This window comes from Ahaetulla prasina, chromosome 9 (genome assembly GCF_028640845.1).
Source record: "Ahaetulla prasina isolate Xishuangbanna chromosome 9, ASM2864084v1, whole genome shotgun sequence".
In the NCBI taxonomy this organism is placed as follows: Eukaryota; Metazoa; Chordata; class Lepidosauria; order Squamata; family Colubridae; genus Ahaetulla; species Ahaetulla prasina.
In genome coordinates, this window is record NC_080547.1 from 34,817,011 (window position 1) to 34,838,221 (window position 21,211).

At 38.5% G+C, this 21,211-nt stretch overlaps 1 protein-coding gene and 1 long non-coding RNA gene across 2 annotated transcripts in view; both read right to left on the minus strand.

The window, feature by feature from the left end:
• The window catches only part of LOC131204032 (zinc metalloproteinase-disintegrin-like MTP9), a 50,447-nt gene extending 41,499 nt beyond the window's left edge, over nt 1–8,948 (minus strand). Inside the window, exons 1-5 of the mRNA XM_058194833.1 lie at nt 8,771–8,948; nt 7,702–7,805; nt 6,652–6,728; nt 4,740–4,818; nt 3,512–3,588 (exon numbers count right to left, since the gene is read on the minus strand). Coding sequence (XP_058050816.1) covers nt 3,512–3,588; nt 4,740–4,818; nt 6,652–6,728; nt 7,702–7,805; nt 8,771–8,933 — 500 coding nt within the window. The 5' untranslated portion in view covers nt 8,934–8,948. The remainder of the gene's footprint in view (nt 1–3,511; nt 3,589–4,739; nt 4,819–6,651; nt 6,729–7,701; nt 7,806–8,770) is intronic.
• Nucleotides 8,949–9,750: 802 nt separating this feature from the next.
• Nucleotides 9,751–17,971, minus strand: LOC131204035 (uncharacterized). The gene is made up of 3 exons (XR_009156517.1): nt 17,884–17,971; nt 17,491–17,574; nt 9,751–9,829 (listed from the first exon to the last, which is right to left on the minus strand). It is a non-coding gene; the product is annotated as an uncharacterized LOC131204035 (long non-coding RNA).
• Between the last annotated feature and the right edge of the window lie 3,240 nt (nt 17,972–21,211).

Below are 21,211 nucleotides of genomic sequence, written 5' to 3' on the forward strand. Positions count from 1 at the left end.
TAAGGCCCCCGCCGCGGCCCGTTCCCAGGCCGCAACAAGTTCCTCAGCCGAGCCGTGAGCCAGACCCTCAGGGAATGGCCCAAGCTCCGTCCGGAACCCCTCCGGGTCCATCAGGCGCCTGGGACGGAACCAACGTATCGGCTCCGTCTCCCTGCGGTGGTGAATGGCGGTCAGAAAGTCCAGGCGAAGAAGAGAGTGATCTGACCATGACAAAGGTTCAATGACTATTTCCTTCAAGTCCAGATCTCTCGACCACTGACCAGAGACAAAAATCAGGTCCAGAGTGCCACCCCCAATGTGAGTAGGGCCATCAACTACTTGGGTCAGGTCCAAGGCCGTCATGGAGGCCGTGAACTCCCGAGCTGCCGTCGATGACGAGCCGGAAGATGGCAAGTTAAAGTCCCCCATGACTAAAAGTCTGGGGGTCTCAACTGCCACCCCAGCCAGCACCTCCAGGAGCTCGGGCAGGGCAGCTGTCACGCAGCAAGGAGCCAGGTACGTGACCAGCAAACCCATCTGACACCTATGACCCCATCTCACAAAGAGGGATTCGCACCCGGTAATCTGAGGTACAGTGGTCTCCCTCGGCTCTAGACTCTCTCTAATCACAACCGCCACCCCCCCAGCCCTACCCTGAGCCCTCGGCTGATGGAATGCACGGAAACCCAGCGGGCACATCTCAACAAGGGGCACGCCCCCTTCCGTGCCCAGCCAGGTTTCTGTAACGCCTATGAGGTCCGCGACGCCCCCCTGAATAAGGTCGTATACTAGGGGGGCCTTATCTATGCAAATATAAGACTAAACCTATTGAAAGATTCTGTTTTTGTGTAAAACTTTATCTCATAATTGTGAAATACTTTATATCATATATATATAATGGAATAGAATCAGGGATGGGTTCTACTTACCTTTATTACCGGTTCGGAATGGGAGCACGTGCATGCCCAGATCGTCCATAGTGACGACTGGGTGGGTGGGCGGAGCCTCCCACCAGTTTTAGTATTGGTTGACAAGAACCGGACCGAACCGGGGGAAACCCACCAATGAATAGTATGGAATAGAATTGGTTGGGTTGGGTTGGGTTGGGTTGGATTGGGATGGGCTGGGTTGGGATGGAACACAATTCTTTATTGGCCAAGTGTGATTGGACACACAAGAAATTTGTCTTCAGTGCATAAGCTCACATTACATATAAAAGCTATAAGTGATAAATCATGATCATCATAAAAATGCATTCATCATATATCATAAGATACAACACTTAGCGATAGTCAAAATAACAGAGTTGGAAGGGACCATAGAGGTCTTCTAGTCCAACCCACTGCCCAGGCAGGTAACCCTACACTACTTCAGACAAATGGTTATCCAATATCTTCTTAAAAACTTCCAGTGTTGGAGCATTCACAACTTCTGGAGCCAACTTCGGAGAACCGGTAGCAAAAATCACCTGCCCCACCCCCCCGCCCATGCCCTCCCCGTCACCCAATTGTCTGCTTGCCGCTTCTTTTAAAAAATGCTTTTAAAAGATAAAAAAAGGCTCTGACGATCACAGCTGACCTGCCTGATCATCAGAGCCTTTTTTTTTAATTTTAAAAGCATTTTTTTACAACCTATACAGGTGAATAGGTTGTAAAAAATGCTTTTAAAAGTAAAAAAAAGATTGCGCGCCACAGTTGATTACCCCCACACATTGTTCTACTTACCCCATGCCTCTGTTTGGCATGCACTGCATGTACGCACACCTCGCATTTGGTATGTGGTGTGCACTGTACATGTGTATGCAGAGCGTATGCGCAGCCAGAGAATTGGTAGTAAATCGGTTCAGATTTCACCACTGGTTTCCACCCATTGTTTCTTGTCCTGCCTTCAGGTGCTTTGGAGAATAGCTTGACTCCCTCTTCTTTGTGGCAGCCCTTCAAATATTGGGACATTGCTATCATATCTCCCCTAGTCCTTCTTTTCATCTGACTAGACATACCCAGTTCCTGCAACCGTTCTTTTTATGTTTTAGCCTCCGGTCCTCTAACATCTTTGTTGCTCTTCTCTGCACTCTTTCTAGAGTCTCAGCATCTTTTTTACACCGGGGCGACCAAAACTGGATGCAGTATTCCAAGTGTGGCCTACAGCAGTTGTAGGATACTCAATAAACAATCAACGTAAATCGTACTGTGTATGTATGCATGCATGTATGTATATAGATCCCTCTTGTACAGTGAATCAATAAATCTTTATTCAGCCATAGATCAGCAGATAAAACCCAGAAGTCACAACTAATTAGGATAACAGAGGAAAAATATAGCTATTTTAAATATCTAAAAAGAAAAAGAGGAATATTACAATCTATTGTACAATCTATAGCAAGATAGTAATGAAGAAAATAAAATCATATTTTAAATCAGCAATTTAAGATATGAGTCAGGATGACCAGGATATTTAATAAAGAATGGAAATAAGAATTCTTGGGAAGCAACTGCTTAGAGAGGGTAATTTAGAATAATATGGATAATAACGGGGAATAAAAATGCAGAATAAGAAGGAGCTGGAGGCTAAAAAATAAGATGAGTGGTTGTAGGAACTGGGTACATCTAGTCTAATGAAGAGAAGGAGTAAGAGTGACATGATAACAGTTTTCTAATATTTAAGGGGCTAAGAGAGGGTTAATCTATCCACCAAAACACAGGACAAGAAAAAATGGATGGAAACTATTCAAGGAGAGAAGCAACCTAGAACTAAGGAGAAATTTTCTGACAGTTGGAATAATTAACCAATGGAAAGGTTTACCTTCAGACCTTGTTGGTGTTCCATCACCACTGATTTTTAAAAGGAGATTGACAGCTATTTGTCCAGAATGATATAGATCTCCTATTTGAGCAGGAGGTTGAATTAGAAGACTTTCAATGTCCCTTCCAATTCTGTTACTCTATCATTCTGTTCTTCCTTTATTATTCTGTTGTTATTCTGTTATATTCGATCATTTTATTCCTTCCCCCACTGCATGGACACAGTTGCTATATAAAGGGAATCTTTTAGTGTCTTCCTTCAGTAACAGCTACTGGGAGGATGTTGAATCCGACTAATGATAAGAACTGTCCGAATTTTGGGATTTTTATGTGGCTAAGCTATCTAGCTGGTTGAAGAAGGTGTGCAGAGGGACTCAAGAAAGTGTTTCTGGGTAGAACTGAAAAGTCTGCTTGCCTCTTCCTGTACACTTTCTAGCACAGTATGCAATCTGAAATTTACTCATCTTCTCTACCTGTAACATCACCTCCTATATACAAAGGAGACATGGGCTTGGAAGCTCCTTTAGACAGACCTGATTTAGCTCCCTAGTGTCTCTACTGGCTGGCAGTAGCTCTTCTTGGTATTCAACCAAAGTCCTTCTAAATTCTGCAGACGTCACACCCAACTAGTTTGCATGAAAAACTGATGTCCTTCATTTTAAATTGGAGTTATGACAACTCCAAGAGCAGTATTTTATTCTTAATAAAATAAATAAAAGAGACTGTCTTACTTCAAGCCATCGCATGCACTGATGACTGCAGTTGAGTCAGCATCATTCTGAATGTAACCATGATAATAGCAGTGATCCTGTATGGGGGCAAGAGGATCACACTGGTTAAAGCTTGTTTGCAGTGTAATTTGATGAGCAGAAGGGCAGTTCCAGTGTATTCCAACACATCAATGAAATATTAAGACAGTAATTATTCAGAACATTTTGATTCAGGGGGATAGAAGAGATGCTTAATATTGATTGTTCCAAACTGAACATCGGATAAACACAAATCTCCATAAAAACCAGTTATACTGCAGGGAGAGCCCCCCTGATGGTAAAATGCTAAGAACTTTTGGGCAGACAACCAACACACAAATAGTAAATATTCTGTTCAATTTATAAGCCTTGTCTTCTTGGAGATCAACTCTAGTGATGAACCACAGGATTTGCTGAATAAACTGTCAGACTTGATGATTGTCCTACATTCTGAAATCTTACCGGAATGTATGAAAAATTTCACATTTACTAATGATACCAATTAATTGTTATTTCCTTGAGCCCACACAATGAAAGCTTTCAGAAATATGATATAATTCCTAGCATCATCTGGAATCATGATCCAGGTAGACATTAAAGTCAGGAGATTTCTGTTACACGCTAAATAGGAGCAATTTGTATGAACTTTGATAATGTTAAGACAGAAGAAGATAGTTTTTGGACACAGAGGATGCATTTTTAGATCAATCTGGGGGGAAGGGGCCAAGGACTTCATGAAGCATGTTAATGCTGTGATATTTTTGCTGTGCAGCCATGTTCTGGGCCCTTTTAATGTGAGAGGTATCAAATGAATTTCTGTATAGGAGCAAAGTGAATTTCCCCCACTTTTAGTATTACAAACAAATGATTTTGCATTTATCACTGTAATCTGGTTTAAAAATGAAAAGGTAGATCTTATAAACCTGATGTTCTCATAATAAATCTATTTGTGAAACTCACTCAAAAATGTTTGTTTTTAACCAGAAGGAAAGAACTGGTTATTGAAATGTTGCCCTATTAATTCAATGTATTAAACAAACTGGGTTTAACAATCCATACATCCTTATATGAATATTTCGATATAAGATACTTTATACATATACAGTCTTTCTTGTTTGAGTAGCCTGGTCTAGTACATACATATTTGGAATATTGTGCCCAAATATTCCTCTCAATTTGTTTCCTAAAAGTAAGAAACTCTGGATATTACCTGAACCGGAGGGTTTGTTGTAATTTCTCTACCATCAGGGGAATAATGAGTTTCACTGTAATCTCCTGCAAAAAGTCCTCTGGAAAGAATGCAAGAGAATATCTATGTCAGGAATTAAGTAGGACAGAGATAATTTTATAGTAAGTCTACAATTACTTATTTTAGCATATTGTTTGGTATCAAAGGAAAGGAGCAGGTATTCAAATCTCATGAGGAGGCCTATTTAAGGGGAGTGCTGAGCATACTAGATTCCCCTGAGGAAAGGGATTTACACCAAGGAAGCTGTGCAATTCTCTTCATCAAGGCTCAGAGGGGGTATGATTGACCAGGAGAAGACAGTTTGTATTGCTCTTCTTTTCATTCTTCTGGTCTATGCAACCATCTGATTAAACTGATTGGTCTATAAAGAGGGGCAGTATAGCTCTATTTACTTAAGAGTAAAATGAAGCAACCTCAAAGAAAGGGATACAGAAGCATCTGTCTTGAAGTTTTAAACAAAACAAAAGGGGAAACTAGAATTTCTAAAGCACACTTCAGAATTTAGCATGAAATATCTCCAGTGATATAAGATAAAGTGACATACAGATACCCACATATAGGGCCATTTCTTTGCAGCCTATACTTAATAATAAAGGCAATATTCATTTGAGGCACATATAGCATGGTCTACGGAGCTTCTCAGTCATCCAGGTCATAGTTATACCAAAGATGATTTTTTTAAAAAAGGCAAAAATAGCATCTTTTGGATATAGCATAGTCAAAAGCAAAATACATTCTAAAGTAAAAGCCAGACAGTCATTCTTAATGCACCAACTATATATCTTGGTCTTAACACTAATGTTAAATTGCATCAGGATTGCAGAGACTTCCCATGTTTACAGTTGCATACTAATTTCAATGGTGATATGGCATTTACAGGCTTGGGGGTAATGAAAATGGCATATTTTCTTTTAGTGGTGTTATTAGTTTATTTATATATGAGAAATCCAACCTAGAATTAAGAGAAATTTCCTGACAATGAGAATAATTAATAGGTGGAATGGCTTGCCTTCAGAAGTTGTGGGTCTTCCATCAATGGAGGTTTTTAAGGAATGATTGGAAAGCTATAGAATGATATAGTCTCCTGCTTGAGCAGGAGGTTGGACTAGAAGACCTTCAAGGTCCCTTCCAACTATGCTATTCTTTTCTGCTGAAAAATAATTTTATTCTGCTTTTGTTCCCTGTAGTGAAACAAAGCTGTCAATTTTTTTAAAGGCCTGGCTAGATGAGTCGGTAAAAGACCAAAAACCTGTTTCCATGGTTAGTTAGTATGCAAATATAAGCCAGGTGGCTTATAATAAAATAAATAATATCTTTATTATTATCTTGATTTACAGTTCAAATGGAACATCACTAAGAAGGTTCACATGGTACTTTTTTTTAAAAAAAAAAAGCATAATGAAACCTGAGCTTATTTAGGTTGTGTCCCCTTTTGTGCCGTAAGAGATCATGATATTTCATGCCTTTCATGCTATATAGGTCTCTTAGGAAATGTTATATAGATTGATGAGGTATCTGTGAAGCAGCATAAGCAATCATTTGAAAAACTCTGTAATATTTCATAACTAACCTAGGTAATTCAAGTGATAGAAGGTTATCAGCCTTAAATGGTTCAACTTTATCTAAATTGTTATAGTCCAGCAATGTACCATAAAAAGCATAAATAAAAAAAATCTCAGTTCAGGGGTAAAATATAATTAACGTGTTCACCAGCTGTATCTATTTCTCCTATGGTGTAAAATTTAATTTACTTAATTTACTTTTAGTTTCCCAAACAAAGCAATACAATTATTATTTCTCTTGGATTATGTCAGAGAATATACATTTTTCATATTGTCCTCGTAAAGTTAAGAGAACTTCTGAGTTAACATACTTATTTCTTTCTAGATGAAGGACCACTGGCTCTCCATTCACTTGAAATTCATATTGCATTGTGTCTTCATACTTGGTCTGAAATGCAAAGAGTTTGTGGTTTATTTAAAAAATAGACAAATAAAATGTTTACCCTCTTAACAACTCTACACCTGTGTCAAATGGAGAGGTACAGCCAAATTATTTATTAGATTTAGAGTATTTCATCTGGTGCTTGAAGGACACTATACAATCTTAAATTAAATTAAACTTTCCTATATACTGTAAGTTCAAGATCTCATTCTCCAATTGAATATCTTGGTGAATGAAGTTAGGCTGGGACAGAGAGACTGACTAGTCATCCAGTTATGGACTTGAATCTGGTTCTTAGTCCTAATCTTGGGCTGGAACCACTATACCATCTTCACCTAGAAACACAACTTTTATATTTCAAAATGATGCATTCTGAGAAGCTAGAAAGTATAATTTACTTATATAATATATAATAATTTATTTATATAATACTTGTCACAGCTACTTATCATCTTTTATGAAGGATGACCCAAGAACATAAAAAGGAAGAAAGAAACAATCCCTCAAAGTCACGTATTAAGAGAAAATTTATGTTAGGCAGAAGTAACCAGATCCACACATGTAAAGTTTAAACTAACCAGTTTATTGTATTCTGCCTATAATACAGGAATCTCCCTAGACTGCTTCCCTTCTCTTCAGAACAGATAGATAAAATTTAGTGGAACTTCCTGGGGGTGGGTGGGTGAGGATGTCAGTCCTGGATCTGTTGCAGCTATGAAATGACTCAAGGCTAATTCCTTGCTTGAACCCTCTTCCCTATATAGCTGGGTGTTTCCCAACACTTTATTAGTTATAGTATATTAGGAAGGCTGACATATAAATTTGTTGAATGACCGAATGAATGAATGAGTGAATCAATGAGGCACATAGATTGCAATGCATAAATCCAGATAATTATGAAATGGCAGGAAAGGAATACCAAAAGCTCTGTTGGCTGACAAGAAGTAATTTGCTGATGAAACAGAGGTCTTTTTCTTACCTCTTGCTCATGATTCTGAACTCCTTTGGGCAGTGCAGGCACTTTTTGTGGATACACTACTTCATAATCATTAACATTCCCGGATTCCAGGATTAAAGAGCTCCCTTCATAAAGAAAAAAAGAAAGAAAAGAATGGTTTGGTTTACTTTGGGATGTTATTCTACCATTCCCACATCCACAACTCAATTTGTTATTCATTTACCAATGAAGAATGGAATCTTTTTCTAGTGGAATTTGGCACAGAAATCCAGGTTATCTCTGGATATGGAATTTGTTGAATGATGTTTGAGAGCTGGGAGACTAACTGGAGACATTGTTTTGGGCAGGGCAAAAGAAAAATTTTGGAGCTTGAATAATTAGATAAATATATAAATAAATAAATCTCAATGAATGTGGTAATTTGTGCACTAAGTGATAAAAGGTACCATGAGAACCTGTAAATCACAATAGTCTGATTCACACAATTTAGTAAACCATACTACATGATGGTTTAGTATAGTCATCAGTCAAAAAGCTAGGGTAAACATAGCTTTATATGCAAATACAACTTACTGAACTGCTATTTCACTGCCATCCTTATGGTTTGGTTGACTTTCCTTTCCTTTCCTTTCCTTTCCTTTCCTTTCCTTTCCTTTCCTTTCCTTTCCTTTCCTTTCCTTTCTTTCACTTTCAAAAACAGTTCATAGCATCATAGTTATCACTTTCTTGTTACAAACTCTGCCTCTCTGTCCTCTTCAGTCTTCTAATCCTTTTTTTTTTACTCACATCATTGGAAAAGATGAATTCATTTCTCCAAATGAATCTGCTTTTCTTCTGAGGATATTAGGACTTTTCTTTCTTAGGATCTCTTTGCGGCTTGACAAAATTTAAGCAAATACCAAAAAAACCATCTATGTAACTTTCGAAGAAATGTGAGCTTTGAGAGCAAGCACTCTTTTGCTAAGTCTGTAGAAACTGAAGTGGAGGAAATATTGCTTAAGCATCAAAAGAAAAACCATAGAAATTTGTTGGGTGCCATAGACTTTTAGCAGTGAGAATCTGAATAAGGAAACAAAAGAGAACATCTTACCTTGATATGGAAAAACCACTAAGCATATAGTTACCAAGAGACCTTGGATCATTTTGGAGCCTGGATCGGACTGGCGGACAGGGAATCTCTTTCTGCTTCCAAGCCAACCTGAGCTCTTCTCCTGTTGACTGTGAGAAGCAAGGAACGAGTCCTTCAGCTTCATTCATGCCCTTATATGCAAAGGTGTTTGCTAAAGGATTTGCCCAAATTCTAAGTTGTAACAATATTACTGGAGGGCAGTTTTCCAACTGGCTTAGTGCTTGTCACTCCAACTATGACATCTGAAAAGCTTCTTTGAAGGCATCCCTCAAAGCCAAAAGGAGAGGATTACATGCTCACAGCACTGCCTTTCCTGGCTCACGTGTTAATACAACTAAATTTGGGGCCTCTTAATGGGGGCATCGGGGTCTTAGATGCCAATAGTTGGTTTTTTAAATAGTATTTTGTGATTAAGAGGCACTTTTTGAGCATTCTAGCATCCTTTTAATATTGCCAGCATTTAGTGCCGGTTGCTAACCAGGAAGCTCAATGAGCTGACTTGTAGCCTCTGAAAAACGATGTTATTGTAGGAAAGACTGAGTCCATGCCAATGCATTTACCTAAGTGGTCCCTGACTTCAGTACAGGGGAAAAAAACCTTCTATGCCATGGTAGATTTCTCCCTTTGTAGAGAACTCAAGAGCTTTTGTTTTCACATAATTCCTTCACCAGCCCCTCCATTTTCTGAAACAGGAGATTTATATGTTGATGTGAATGTCAGCTGCAGTAATATGCATTCAGAGTCAGATCAATTCATCAGTGGAATGGTTTGATTTCAGAAATGGTGGGTGCTCCAACACTGGAGGTTTTTTAGAAGATCTACTTTTGATTACTCTGTTTGGCAATTTTGGGATGAAGAGAAGCCGCAGTAGAAACAGCAGCTTCATTCCAAGAGGATAAAGGCAAAAGAACCTTCTCTTCTTTTAGAAACAAGGAGTTGTGTGAGCCTTTGACACTCTCTTTGGTGGCCAGCTTGTTTTCTTCCAGAACTTCTGCCCTCACCATCATCAGCAGTCCTCTCCTGCAATGACACCAAACTGATTAAAATTGCAAAGCTTATTATGAGAAGAGCTATCAAAGTTGTCTCAAGCCACATCTTATGCTGAATTTAGCCTTTCTGTTTGAGGGCAGGATAAATGATAAACCAGTATTATAACAGAATTCCATGATTGAGATCATTCCTCATGGCTGCTACTCAACTGAACAACCTCATTCTTCTCCATTAACTTGTCTCTTTGTCTCTCTGTGTTTTACTTCTGAAGAAGAGATAATCACTCACATGTCAGTAGACAAGGAAACATCTTAATCATCACATACTTTTCCCCTGTGATTGTTATTCATTTCCAGGTGATTCAGATTAATTCTGTCTCAATTATTATTGCCTGATCTCTGTTTTCCTTTCTCTGAGTGTGGCTACATTTGCATTATTACTTATAAAATATGCTATATTTTGATTGCATATTTATTTATTAAAATATTTAATTTTCTGGGTAAATTATTTTAGTTGTTCACCATGCAAAAATAGGTTTCTGACACCTTTATCTAATACACTCCCTAAATTTATCTAAATTTGTTTTCAATTTCCCCTTTAACTAGTTTTTAGGATTTTTTTCTCCATCTCTTCTTCCACATTCTGCATAATGCAAGGTCTTAGGGTTCCCCATCTGTTCTCTTCCTCCATATGCTCCACATTTGGTAAAATCACCATTATTTATTTCTTCTTCTATCTTCATTATGAAAATAAATTTTATATAGCAACGTTTTCTCAGAATTCACTAACTTAGTCAAACAAATTGTCTATCTGTATTTTATTTAGGTGGGTGAATACATGTACAGGTATATGTACTACATGTATAAGGATTTTTCTTTCAGAAACTTTTGCCTTATCTTTACCAATAGTCTCTTAGACTTCCAGATATTGCTAATCAACTGGGCATCTACCAGCAACCCTAAGCAGTGCAGCCATCATATCTAGATTTTAATTTTGTAGCATCTGGAAGTCTTAGGGATACCATCTCTTCTATAAAATCCATAGGGATTCATTTATAGCCAAATTTGCAGCTTCAGGTACCCTTCAACCCTCTTTGCTGATGCAACAGTTCTCGTCTGGGTCAAAGTTATCTCTTGGATTCCCATATTGTATGCCATTGTACTGTACATGCATGCCATTCTTTAGAAAAACAACCCATGGTACAGCTCAATATCTATTTGTTCTTTTCAACTATATTAAAAAGTGAACCTCTTGAGGTTCTTTTATTAGAGATAGCAATCATAAATTCTTCTGTGCATTGAACACAACAAATGCTCTTGGTTATTTGTGCTTGACAGTCCACTTTAATGATGATTGACAGCTTTTAGTGCTTCTGGATCCAGGCAATACATGCCAAATCGCAACTTTTTGGTTTCTTGGCCAGCCATCACCATGATGGTCTATGAACATGCACTGGCTAATCTCAAACAGTGGGCCATTGATTTAGAGCTGTAAGCAGACTTTCCAGCTGTACTCATGGAGAATGAGTGGGCATCCATATACATTTTCTAAATAAATAAATTCTCAGAAATCCCTTCTTGAACGACTGCACATCTTCTCCAACCAGTCAGATATCTTAGTCACACAAGTATCCCAAAATTCAGAAGGACATTATCCCTAGCAAAATTCAATGCCCTCCCAACAGCAATTACTGAAGGAGGGTATCAAAAAATCCTTTTGAACACAGACAGTGGTAGAGGAATAATTAAATTTATGGAAAATGTTATTCTATATTGTCCCCTCTATGCAGATGTTTGCCAATAATTATTATTTCTATTCTTTACTAAAAAATCTGGTCACTCTGATTTGTTTATTTCAAGATGTTATTATTGGATCAGTTTGTTTTTATTTCTTGGCCCTACTTAAGTACTGTCCTATCATTTGTACAGAATGTCATATTTACTCTAATCCTTTTTTGATATTTTAGAACAATTATATTTTTCCTTTTTATTCTGTTTTCCTGTGATTTTTGTGTTATACTTGCTGGTGTATTATTATCTATTCTCATAATCTAGAAGCTATTACAAGCTCAATCAAATTATATTATCTTGGTCAAAAAGAATCAACAGAAACAGAAAACTCATCAATCTAATCTAGGAAAATTGTTGCATAAGAGCGATCTTCAAGAATCTTCTTTATTCTCTTACTTTCATCTCCCACATTTCCTCCATGGAGCTTAAAATATACATGAGATAACTTCTTATTTTTCCTCACAACACAAATCTTGAGAGTTAGTGTATATTAAGAAAAGTAATGTCAAAACTCATCCAGTGAGATGCATGGTAACTGGAGATTTAAACATGGATATCCCGAATTCAATTCAACACCTTAACTTATATCACACTGGCCCTTGAAAAGGATACCAAAGTAAAATAAATGTGAAAGTTCAATTGGAAAGTCTAGGATAGACGTCGGTAGATTTGCAAATGATTCAAAGCATGCTTAGATCATTCTTCCTTTTGGCAACTTAATCTTTTTTTTAAAAAAAGGTTAAGCAGGGAACCTCAGAGAAGTATTTTCACCCCACTCATCAGTTTACAAGACAAGGAAAACTGCAAATATTTGTGTGGGCACAGACTTTGCAGGCTGAAAGCCCTTCTGAGTCACAACATCAATAGAAAAGAAAGGACAACAAGGTTTCATTTGTCATTTGTGACAAGAGGAGGATGTTTACTATACTTGAGAAGAAATGGTTCCTTGCCAAACCACAATATTCCATAACTGGCAGCAGCCATTTCAAACACACTTACAGTATTGTTGCACTAGGATTAACGTCTTAATTTTCTTGGAAAGTAGGCATTAAAGAAAGAAGGGCCAGATTAACGTCTAGAATGATAGGGTTGGAAGAGACCTTCTAGTCCAAGCTCTGTCCATGGCAGGAGACCCTATACCATTAGAGATAAGTGGCTGTCCAACCTTTTCTTGAAAACCTCCAGTGATGGACTTCCAGAGTCAAACTGTTCATTTGATTAATTATTTTCACTGTCACAAAATTATTCCTTAATTCGAGGTTGAATCTCTTTCTAATGACCCTCTACTTGTTACTCCTTGTCCAGCCTTCATCTGCTTGGAAGAATAAATTGACCTCCTCTTCTCTGTGACAGCCCCTCAAGTACTGGAAGACTGTAATCATATCACCCCCAGTCCTTCTCTTTGTTCGACATGACATAACGAGTTCTCTCTTCTTTGATCATATGGTTTAGTCTTCAGACCCCTTAACATGTTTGTTGCTCTCCTCTCCTCTCCTCTCCTCTCCTCTCCTCTCCTCTCCTCTCCTCTCCTCTCCTCTCCTCTCCTCTCTCTCTTTTTTTATCATGGTGACCAGAATTAGATGTAATATTCCAAGTGTGGTTTCACCAGTGCAGTATAAACCAAGAAAATATCATTTCTTGAAACTATCCCTCTATTCATGCAACCTAGGAGTACATTAGCCTTTATGGCAGCTGCAGCACACTGCTGGCTCACACTTAAACGTTGGTTCTACTAGGACACCTAGATTTCACTCACAGTTGCTACTGTTGAGCCAGGTAACACCTAGTCTGTATCTGTGCATTTTGTTTTTCTTATCTATGTGTAAAATCTTACTTTTCTGATCACTGAATTACATTTTGTTAGATAAGGCTCAGAGTTCAAGTCTGTCATGGTCATTCTGAAACTTGAGCTTATCTTCTAAAGTGTTGGCTGTTACCCCCAGCTTGGGGCTATCTGTAAATTTGATGAGTTCCCCTTCTATTCATTCATCTAAATCACTTATGAAGATGTTGAAGAGTACTGGGCCTAAGTCAGAATTTGGGGTACCCCACTGCATACCTCCTGCCATATAGATGTACTTCCATTGAGAATTACCTGCTGAGTGTGGTTGGTCAGTCAGTTGCAAATCCATGTGGTGGTGATACTGATTATCCCACATTGTTCAATCTTTCCAAGACGTAGGCTGTGGTCTACTCTGTCAAATGCCATACTGAAGTCTAGTAAAATTATGTCCACAGTGATTCCCTTATCCACTGATTTAGTCACTTTGTCAAAGAAAGAAAGAAATTTTTTGACAACCCCATGGTGGCTTCTATTAATTGTGGAAGGAATAGAGGGTCAGCTATACTGGACTGAACTCTGATTAACAGAGATGGAATGATAAGGGGGATTGAAGTTGCAGGAACTTTGGCAGAGAGTGACCAGGTCATGTTGGAATTCAACACAATGCAGCCACAATTAATCAAACAAAGCCATTGAATTCAAAGCACAGAAGGTTTACCTCTGCCACTGTATACACAAATCTAGTCAACCAATGGTAAATGTTAAATTGATACTAGAAAAGAGTCAATGAAATTCATGGAGGACTAGACTTGACAATGCAACAACTCCAAACTGATGTTACATTTAACTCCATCCTCCAGCTTTGTCTTTTCTTCTCCTACATCTATATGATTTATGGCCAAATGTCTTGTTCTTGATTTCTGGTTTATGTTTAGTTTTTCTCCCCTGCCTTTATTATTTTTATAAATACATCAAGGTGGTGAACATTCCTAACATTCTTTCATTGTCCTATTTTCTTCTCCAACCACATTGTTGGGGAACCTTATGAGTTCTGTTGGGCTAACAGAGAGGCCGAAAGTCACCCAACTGGCTTTCATGCCTTAGATGGGCTCACAGTCTCCTGGTTCCTAGACCAGCATCTTAACCATTACACCAAACTGGCTCTTTATGACTCCATTTGTTATTCATTTTGCTAATGAATCTCTCCCCCAATTCTAACCACCATTAACAAGGTTCAGTGATTTTCATGAGTTTTGACTGCAGCTATGGGCATCTGCAGGGAGGGTTGGTAAAAGAGTGTCAAGATGGTAGCCACAAAGCCCTGTTTTTTTTATATAGGCAGGAGAAATGTGTGCATTCTTGACTCCCACTAATTCTAATGTTGCATAAGGTGCAGCATAAGGCCCTTTACAGCTTTGGAAGATAAAATAAAAATAAACAGAGAAAACAAAGAAATAAAGAAACAGATCAGGGAAGAAAATAGTTCCTTTTGACATTCTCCTTGGCATTAATCTCCTTTGAATCTCCTTTAATCTCTTTTTGTCTGTTTCTTTCAATCAGCTGCTGGCAAGAGACAAGGCAAAACAACTCTGAAACAATTATTATGCTTAACCTTTTGGCAGTCAGTTATTATTATTATTAAGGCTATTCTTTAGGATACTACTGTAAAACTATTGTATTACTGTGCTGATATTACCGCTGTTTTTAAGCAGCTATTGCTCATAAATATTGTGTGGTCCTTTTTTTCTTGCAGACATTTCATTACCAAACTAGGTAATATCATCAATGCTAGAAGGGAGTGGGGTTTTCTCTCTATTTATATACAAGTGGCTTTCCCTATTGGTGTTGATGAGAGTCTTCTTTTTAATTCCGTTTTACCAAATTAGGTTGTTTTTGCTGTTAGCTTTTTGTCTGAGTTGGAAGTTCCTTGATTGGGTTACTTCTAGATTTTTGGTCCAGTGTTCATCTTGATATTTGAGTTTGCTCATCTGGTAGTGGATTGCCAGTGAGGAAATGTTTGGGGTTTTGGTTTTTTTGTTCCTTTTTGGCTTCTTGATTGTCTCTTGCAATTAATGTGTAGATGACCTATGCATGGGTCCTCTTTGTAGACTTTAGTTCAGCATTCAATACCATCATTCCTAAGCTAAATCAGCTACAGGTACCTGAACAGACTTGTAAGTAGACCACAAGCTTCCTAACAAACAGGAAGCAGCAGGTGAAGCTAAGCAAGATCACATCAGATACCTGTACAAGTAGCACAGGGGCCCCCCAAGGCTGTGTGCTCTCCCCACTTCTCTTCTCTCTGTATACCAATGACTGCCTCTCCAACGATCCATCTGTTAAACTACTGAAGTTCACAGATGACACAACAGTGATTGGTCTCATTCGAGACAATGACGAATCCGCATATAGATGAGAGGTCAAACGACTAGCCTTGTGGTGCAACCGAAACAATTTGGAACTAAACACACTCAAAACCGTAGAAATAGTGGTAGACTTTAGGAGAAACCCTTCCATACTTCCACTTCTTACAATACTAGACAACAAAGTATCAACAGTAGAAACCTTTACACATCTAGGTTCTATCATATCGCAAGATATAAAATGGAAGCTAACATCAAAAACATCATCAAAAAAGCACAACAAAGAATGTTCTTTCTGCGCCAACTCAGTAAGCTCAAACTGCCCAAGGAGCTGCTGATTCAGTTCTACAGAGGAATTATTGAGTCTGTCATTTGCATCTCTATAACTGTCTGGTTCGGTTCTGCAATTCAACAAGACAGACACAGACTTCAGAGGATAATTAGAACTGCAGAAAAAATAATTGCTACCAACCTGCCTTCCATTGAGGACCTGTATACTGCACGAATCAAGAAGAGGGCCGTGAAAATATTTACAGATCTCTCGCATCCTGGACATAAACTGTTTCAACTCCTACCATCAAAACGACGCTACAGAGCATTGCACACCAGAACAACTAGACACAAGAACAGTTTTTTCCCGAAGGCCATCACTCTGCTAAACAAATAATTTCCTCAACACTGTCAAACTATTTACTAAATCTACACTACTATTAATCTTCTCATCATTTTCATCACCAATCTCTTTCCACTTATGACTGTATGATTGTAACTTTTTGTTGCTATCATTAAGAGTTAAATTGCAACCTATGACCATCATTTGTGTTGTAAATGTTGTACCTTTGATGAAGGTATTTTTTTTTCTTTTTCTTTTATGTACACTGAGAGCATATGCACCAAAACAAATTCCTTGTGTGTCCAATCACATTTGGCCAATAAATTCTATTCTATTCTATTCTATTCTCCCAGTTGAAACTCTATGTTAAGGACTTAAGGAATTTTCATCCTGTCTTCTGACTGCTACTTGGTGTTCATGGATGTGGTCTGCAACATATATCATTTTAAAGGGTACAGTACAAAGGGGAAGTTAAATTTTTCTTCTCCTAAAGTCTTATTAGAGAAACTCTTGTTTTTCCAGGTTTACAATTCTTTCAGTTTATTCCCAAAGTAGGCTGTATTTGTAATTCTGCATCATGCACATTTTTTTCCTTAAAGACTTTCTCCTAATAATCTTATTTTGTATACCTTACTCTTTATAATTCAGCTTTGGAATTGGCTACTGTAAGAGGTGGCGCTGGCTACCAACTTGGCTGCTTTCATGGAATATAGAATCATAGGGCTGGAAGCGACCTCAGAGGTCTGTTAGTCCAGGGGTCTCCAACCTTGGCCACTTTAAGACTTGTGGACTTCAACTCCCACAGTTCCTCAGCCAGCAAAGCTTAAGTATATATCCTTTTCTTCCTGAGACATATGCAAAGAGTGAGACTCAGAAGGTATGTTAAAAATACCATGTTGAGACCTATTTCTTTAAAATCCATTTCTTTTAAAATGAACCCATCAGTGTTTGGCTCTTCTTCATGTTCCTCTCTCAAGAGCATTCATTTCTGAACATTGTGAGTGTTTACTACCCAAGTTGCCCCTCGTTTTAAAAGAGTAGACAATCCTCATTTACTGCAGTGAATCAAAAAACAACATCGGAAGAAGAGAACATCTCTTAGCTCTTTTGCCTCATGAATGGCCTTGTCCATGGACTCTTACCTGGCACTGTCCACTTTTACGTTTAAAAAACTTTCATGTGACTTGTAATGGCATTTCATTGCCTTTCTGGAGATGGTCCCAATCCTTGAAAGACAAATACAAAACATTTAGCAGAGTAAATCTCATCCATGCCAAGAACCTGTAATAATAAACACACACTCTGACATTTAGCTTTCTCATGGCAGGGATTAGAAAATAATAAGAGAACATATTTAACCTGATCACTTCTGCAAAGGAAACTTTTTTAACAGAATGAAGAAGCTAAAGCCCTTATTTAGCAATAGCAATAGCACTTAGATTTATATACTATTTCACAGTGCTTTACAGCCCTCTCTAATCAGTTTACATAATCAGCATATTTCTCTCTATAATCTGGGTCCTCATTTTACCAACCTCGGAAAGATGGAAGGCTGAATCAATTTTGAGCCTGGTGAGATTCGAACTGCCAAATTGCAGGCAGCCGACAGTCAGCAGAAGTAGCCTGCGGTACTGCATTCTAACTACTGTGCCACCACACCAGGGGTGGGTTCTACTTGCTCTTACTACTGGTTCACAACGGGACCGCATGTGAGAAGCATGCGCAGAAGTTTCCTGATGATGTCCAGGTCAGTGGGCAGAGCCTCTCACTGGTTTTACTACCGGTTCTTGTGAACCGGTCCGAACCAGGGGCAACCCACGCATATAATTTACTGCTATCCTCTACACAAGGTGATGGCTTTTTTCTTTGGCATTTGATGGCATCTTACAGTCTTATCTAACAGCCCAGCTCTTGATCCAAAAATAATAATCCTAAACTTCTCTGAATCACCAAAGTTTTTCTTAAGATTCTAGCATTCATAATTATGATTTCACAAGTTAGTGTTCTTCAGATAAATCTTCAGATTTCAACTTGAAAAAGAAATAGAAGTATGCATTTGATTTGTATTGTGAGTTCATGGGCACCTCCTCACCCTTGGAAAGCAGCAAGCCTCCTGCTGCCAACTATGGTCCATCTCCCACTTGGATTTTTGTAGCATGTTCTACAGGGGCTTCCTTTGAAGAGTATTCAGAAGAGTTTTGGCATGTAAAGTTTTGGAGGCTCCTTGGATAGCAAATATAACACCTTGTTACAAGAGCTGCACTGATCTGTTTATGGGTACAATTAAGAATATTAATTATTAACTTTAAAGTTTCAGGCCAAGATATCTGCAGAACCAATGGGATTGACTTGCCCCAATCATGCTGGCTGTTGCAGATCCTTCTGCCAAGGAATTTCAGCTGGTGGGATCCAGAAGAAGAGCCTTTTCTGCCATTGCTCCTCCCTTATCTTTACAGGATATCCAAATCCCTGCTTTTTCAGTTTAATTCTTTTTTAATTTTAATGTTCTTAGAATTTTCAAATGTTTTTGTGTTTTATATTCTGAGCTGCTCAGAGTCACCTTCAGCCACGAAATGGGTATGAAATAAATAAAAATAAATAGATAAAATTGTCAAAAGAAGACTGTCAAAAGTCTGGAATGCAGCAATCCATTTTGGTCACCATACTACAAAAATAGATGCTGAGACTTTGGAAAATGTTCAGAGGAAAAAGTTCAGAGAAGACTGACTAAGATGGCCTGGAGAGTAAACCATATGAAGAACGGCTGCAGGTTTTAGATCTGGCTAGTCTAAAGAAAAGAAGAATTAGGGGTGACATTATAGCAATATTTCAATATTTGAGAGGCTGCCACAAAGAAGAGGGGGTCAAATTATTCTCCAAAGCACCGGAGGGCAGGACAAGAAATAATGGTTGGAAACTAAACAAAGAGAGAAACAACCTGGAATTAAGGAGAAACTTCCTAACAGCGAGGACAATTAAGCAGTGGAACAGCTTGCCACCAGAAGTTGTGGGTGCTTCATCACTGGATGTTTTAACAAGAGACTGGACTTGTCTGAGATGGTATAGGTTTTCCTGCTTGAGCAGGGGGCTGGTCTAGAAGACCTCCAAGGTCCCTTCCGGCTCATTCTATTCTATTCTAAAGATTACCTTCTTATCATCATCATCCATATCAAACTGAAGTAATACAATTGGAAATTTCCTTTGGTATTTCAGGTAGTCCTTGACCAACCACCAAAACCGAGCCCAAAATGTCTGTTGTTAAGTGAGACATTTGATAAGTGAATTTTGCCCCATTTTATGACCATTCCTGCCTCAATTGTTCCTGCAGTTGATAATTTAGCAACCTGGTTGTTCCTCATGGTTGTTCCTCATCGACTTTGATTGTCAGAAGGTTGTAAAAGGTGATCACATGACTTTGGGACACAGCACCGGTCATAAATATGAACCAGTTGCCAAGTGTTTGAATTCTGAGCACATAATCATGGGGATACTGTAAAGGTTGTAACTGTGGAAAATGGTCATGTCACTTTTTTCAATGCCATTGTAACTTTGAACAATCACTAAACGAACTTCGTTATAACGTATTCTGCCCTTGGAGAATAATGTTCAAGGACTGCCTGTCTTTTACCACCCCTAGAAGAAGACAGATTGAAACGATTGCAACATTCAGAGAAAAGTAAATATCACACACAGAAATAGAAATTATTTCTGACAACACTCTTTCTGAAAAGTATATGTTGTTGTTTTTATATTGAAATGAGATACTCTCTACCATTAACAGAAAGGAGTCAGGTAATCTGATTTCTGCTATCCAGTAATTTAACTGGGATACACCACCAGTTTCCCAGTCTCAATGACAATAATGCCATCAGACTTGAAATCCTGGCTTTAGAAAATTTAGAACTCCGCCGCCTTCGACATGACCTGAGTTTAACTCATAGAATCATCTGTTACAATGTCCTTCCTGTTGAAGACTACTTCAGCTTCAGTCGCAACAATACACGAGCACACAGTAGATTTAAACTTAATGTTAACCACTCCAATCTTGATTGCAGAAAATAGGACTTCAGTAACAGAGTTGTTAATGCCTGGAATGCACTACCTGACTCTGTGGTCTCTTCCCAAAATCCCCAAAACTTTTTAACCTTAGATTGGCTACTATTGACCTCACCCCATTCCTAAGCAGTCTGTAAGGGGCGTGCATAAGAGCACCAGCATGCCTACCGTTCCTGTCCTAATGTTCCCTTTGATTGTATCCAATTCATATAGTTATTTCATGCTTACGCTTATATATGTGCTTACATATCGTATAGTTATTTCTTGCTTATGCTTATATATACTGTTGTGACAAATAAATAAATAAATAAATAAATAAATAAATAAATAAATAAATAAATAAATAAATAAATAAATAAGAAAGAGCCGGTGATCATCAAGGGATGGCTAAGAAGATGGAGGATAGGATGGGACCTTAGGCTTGGCCTTTTCACCACCATTATCCCTGTTGTTGCCTCTGCACCTAGACTCTAACCTGACACCTAACGGACAGTTCATCTACACCCCCCCCCCAATTGCGCGAAATACCATTCCATATATACACACACACACACACTAGCAACAGCCATGCTTACCGCTGATGCCCTGCCACCCTCTGCACCACCACCAGGAGCTGCGCAAAGGCAGCATTTTCCTGCAAACACCCCCATCCCCCGCAATAGATCTTGCTCACTTCTGTAACCTATCACCAATTGCATCCCTCTCCCAGCCCTCTCGGTCGCCAGTCCCAGCTCCATTGTTGCTGTGTGATTGGCTGGTGGCATTTTGTGCCATGGAGCAAAACTGGGACAAAGAGTGTCTCAGTGA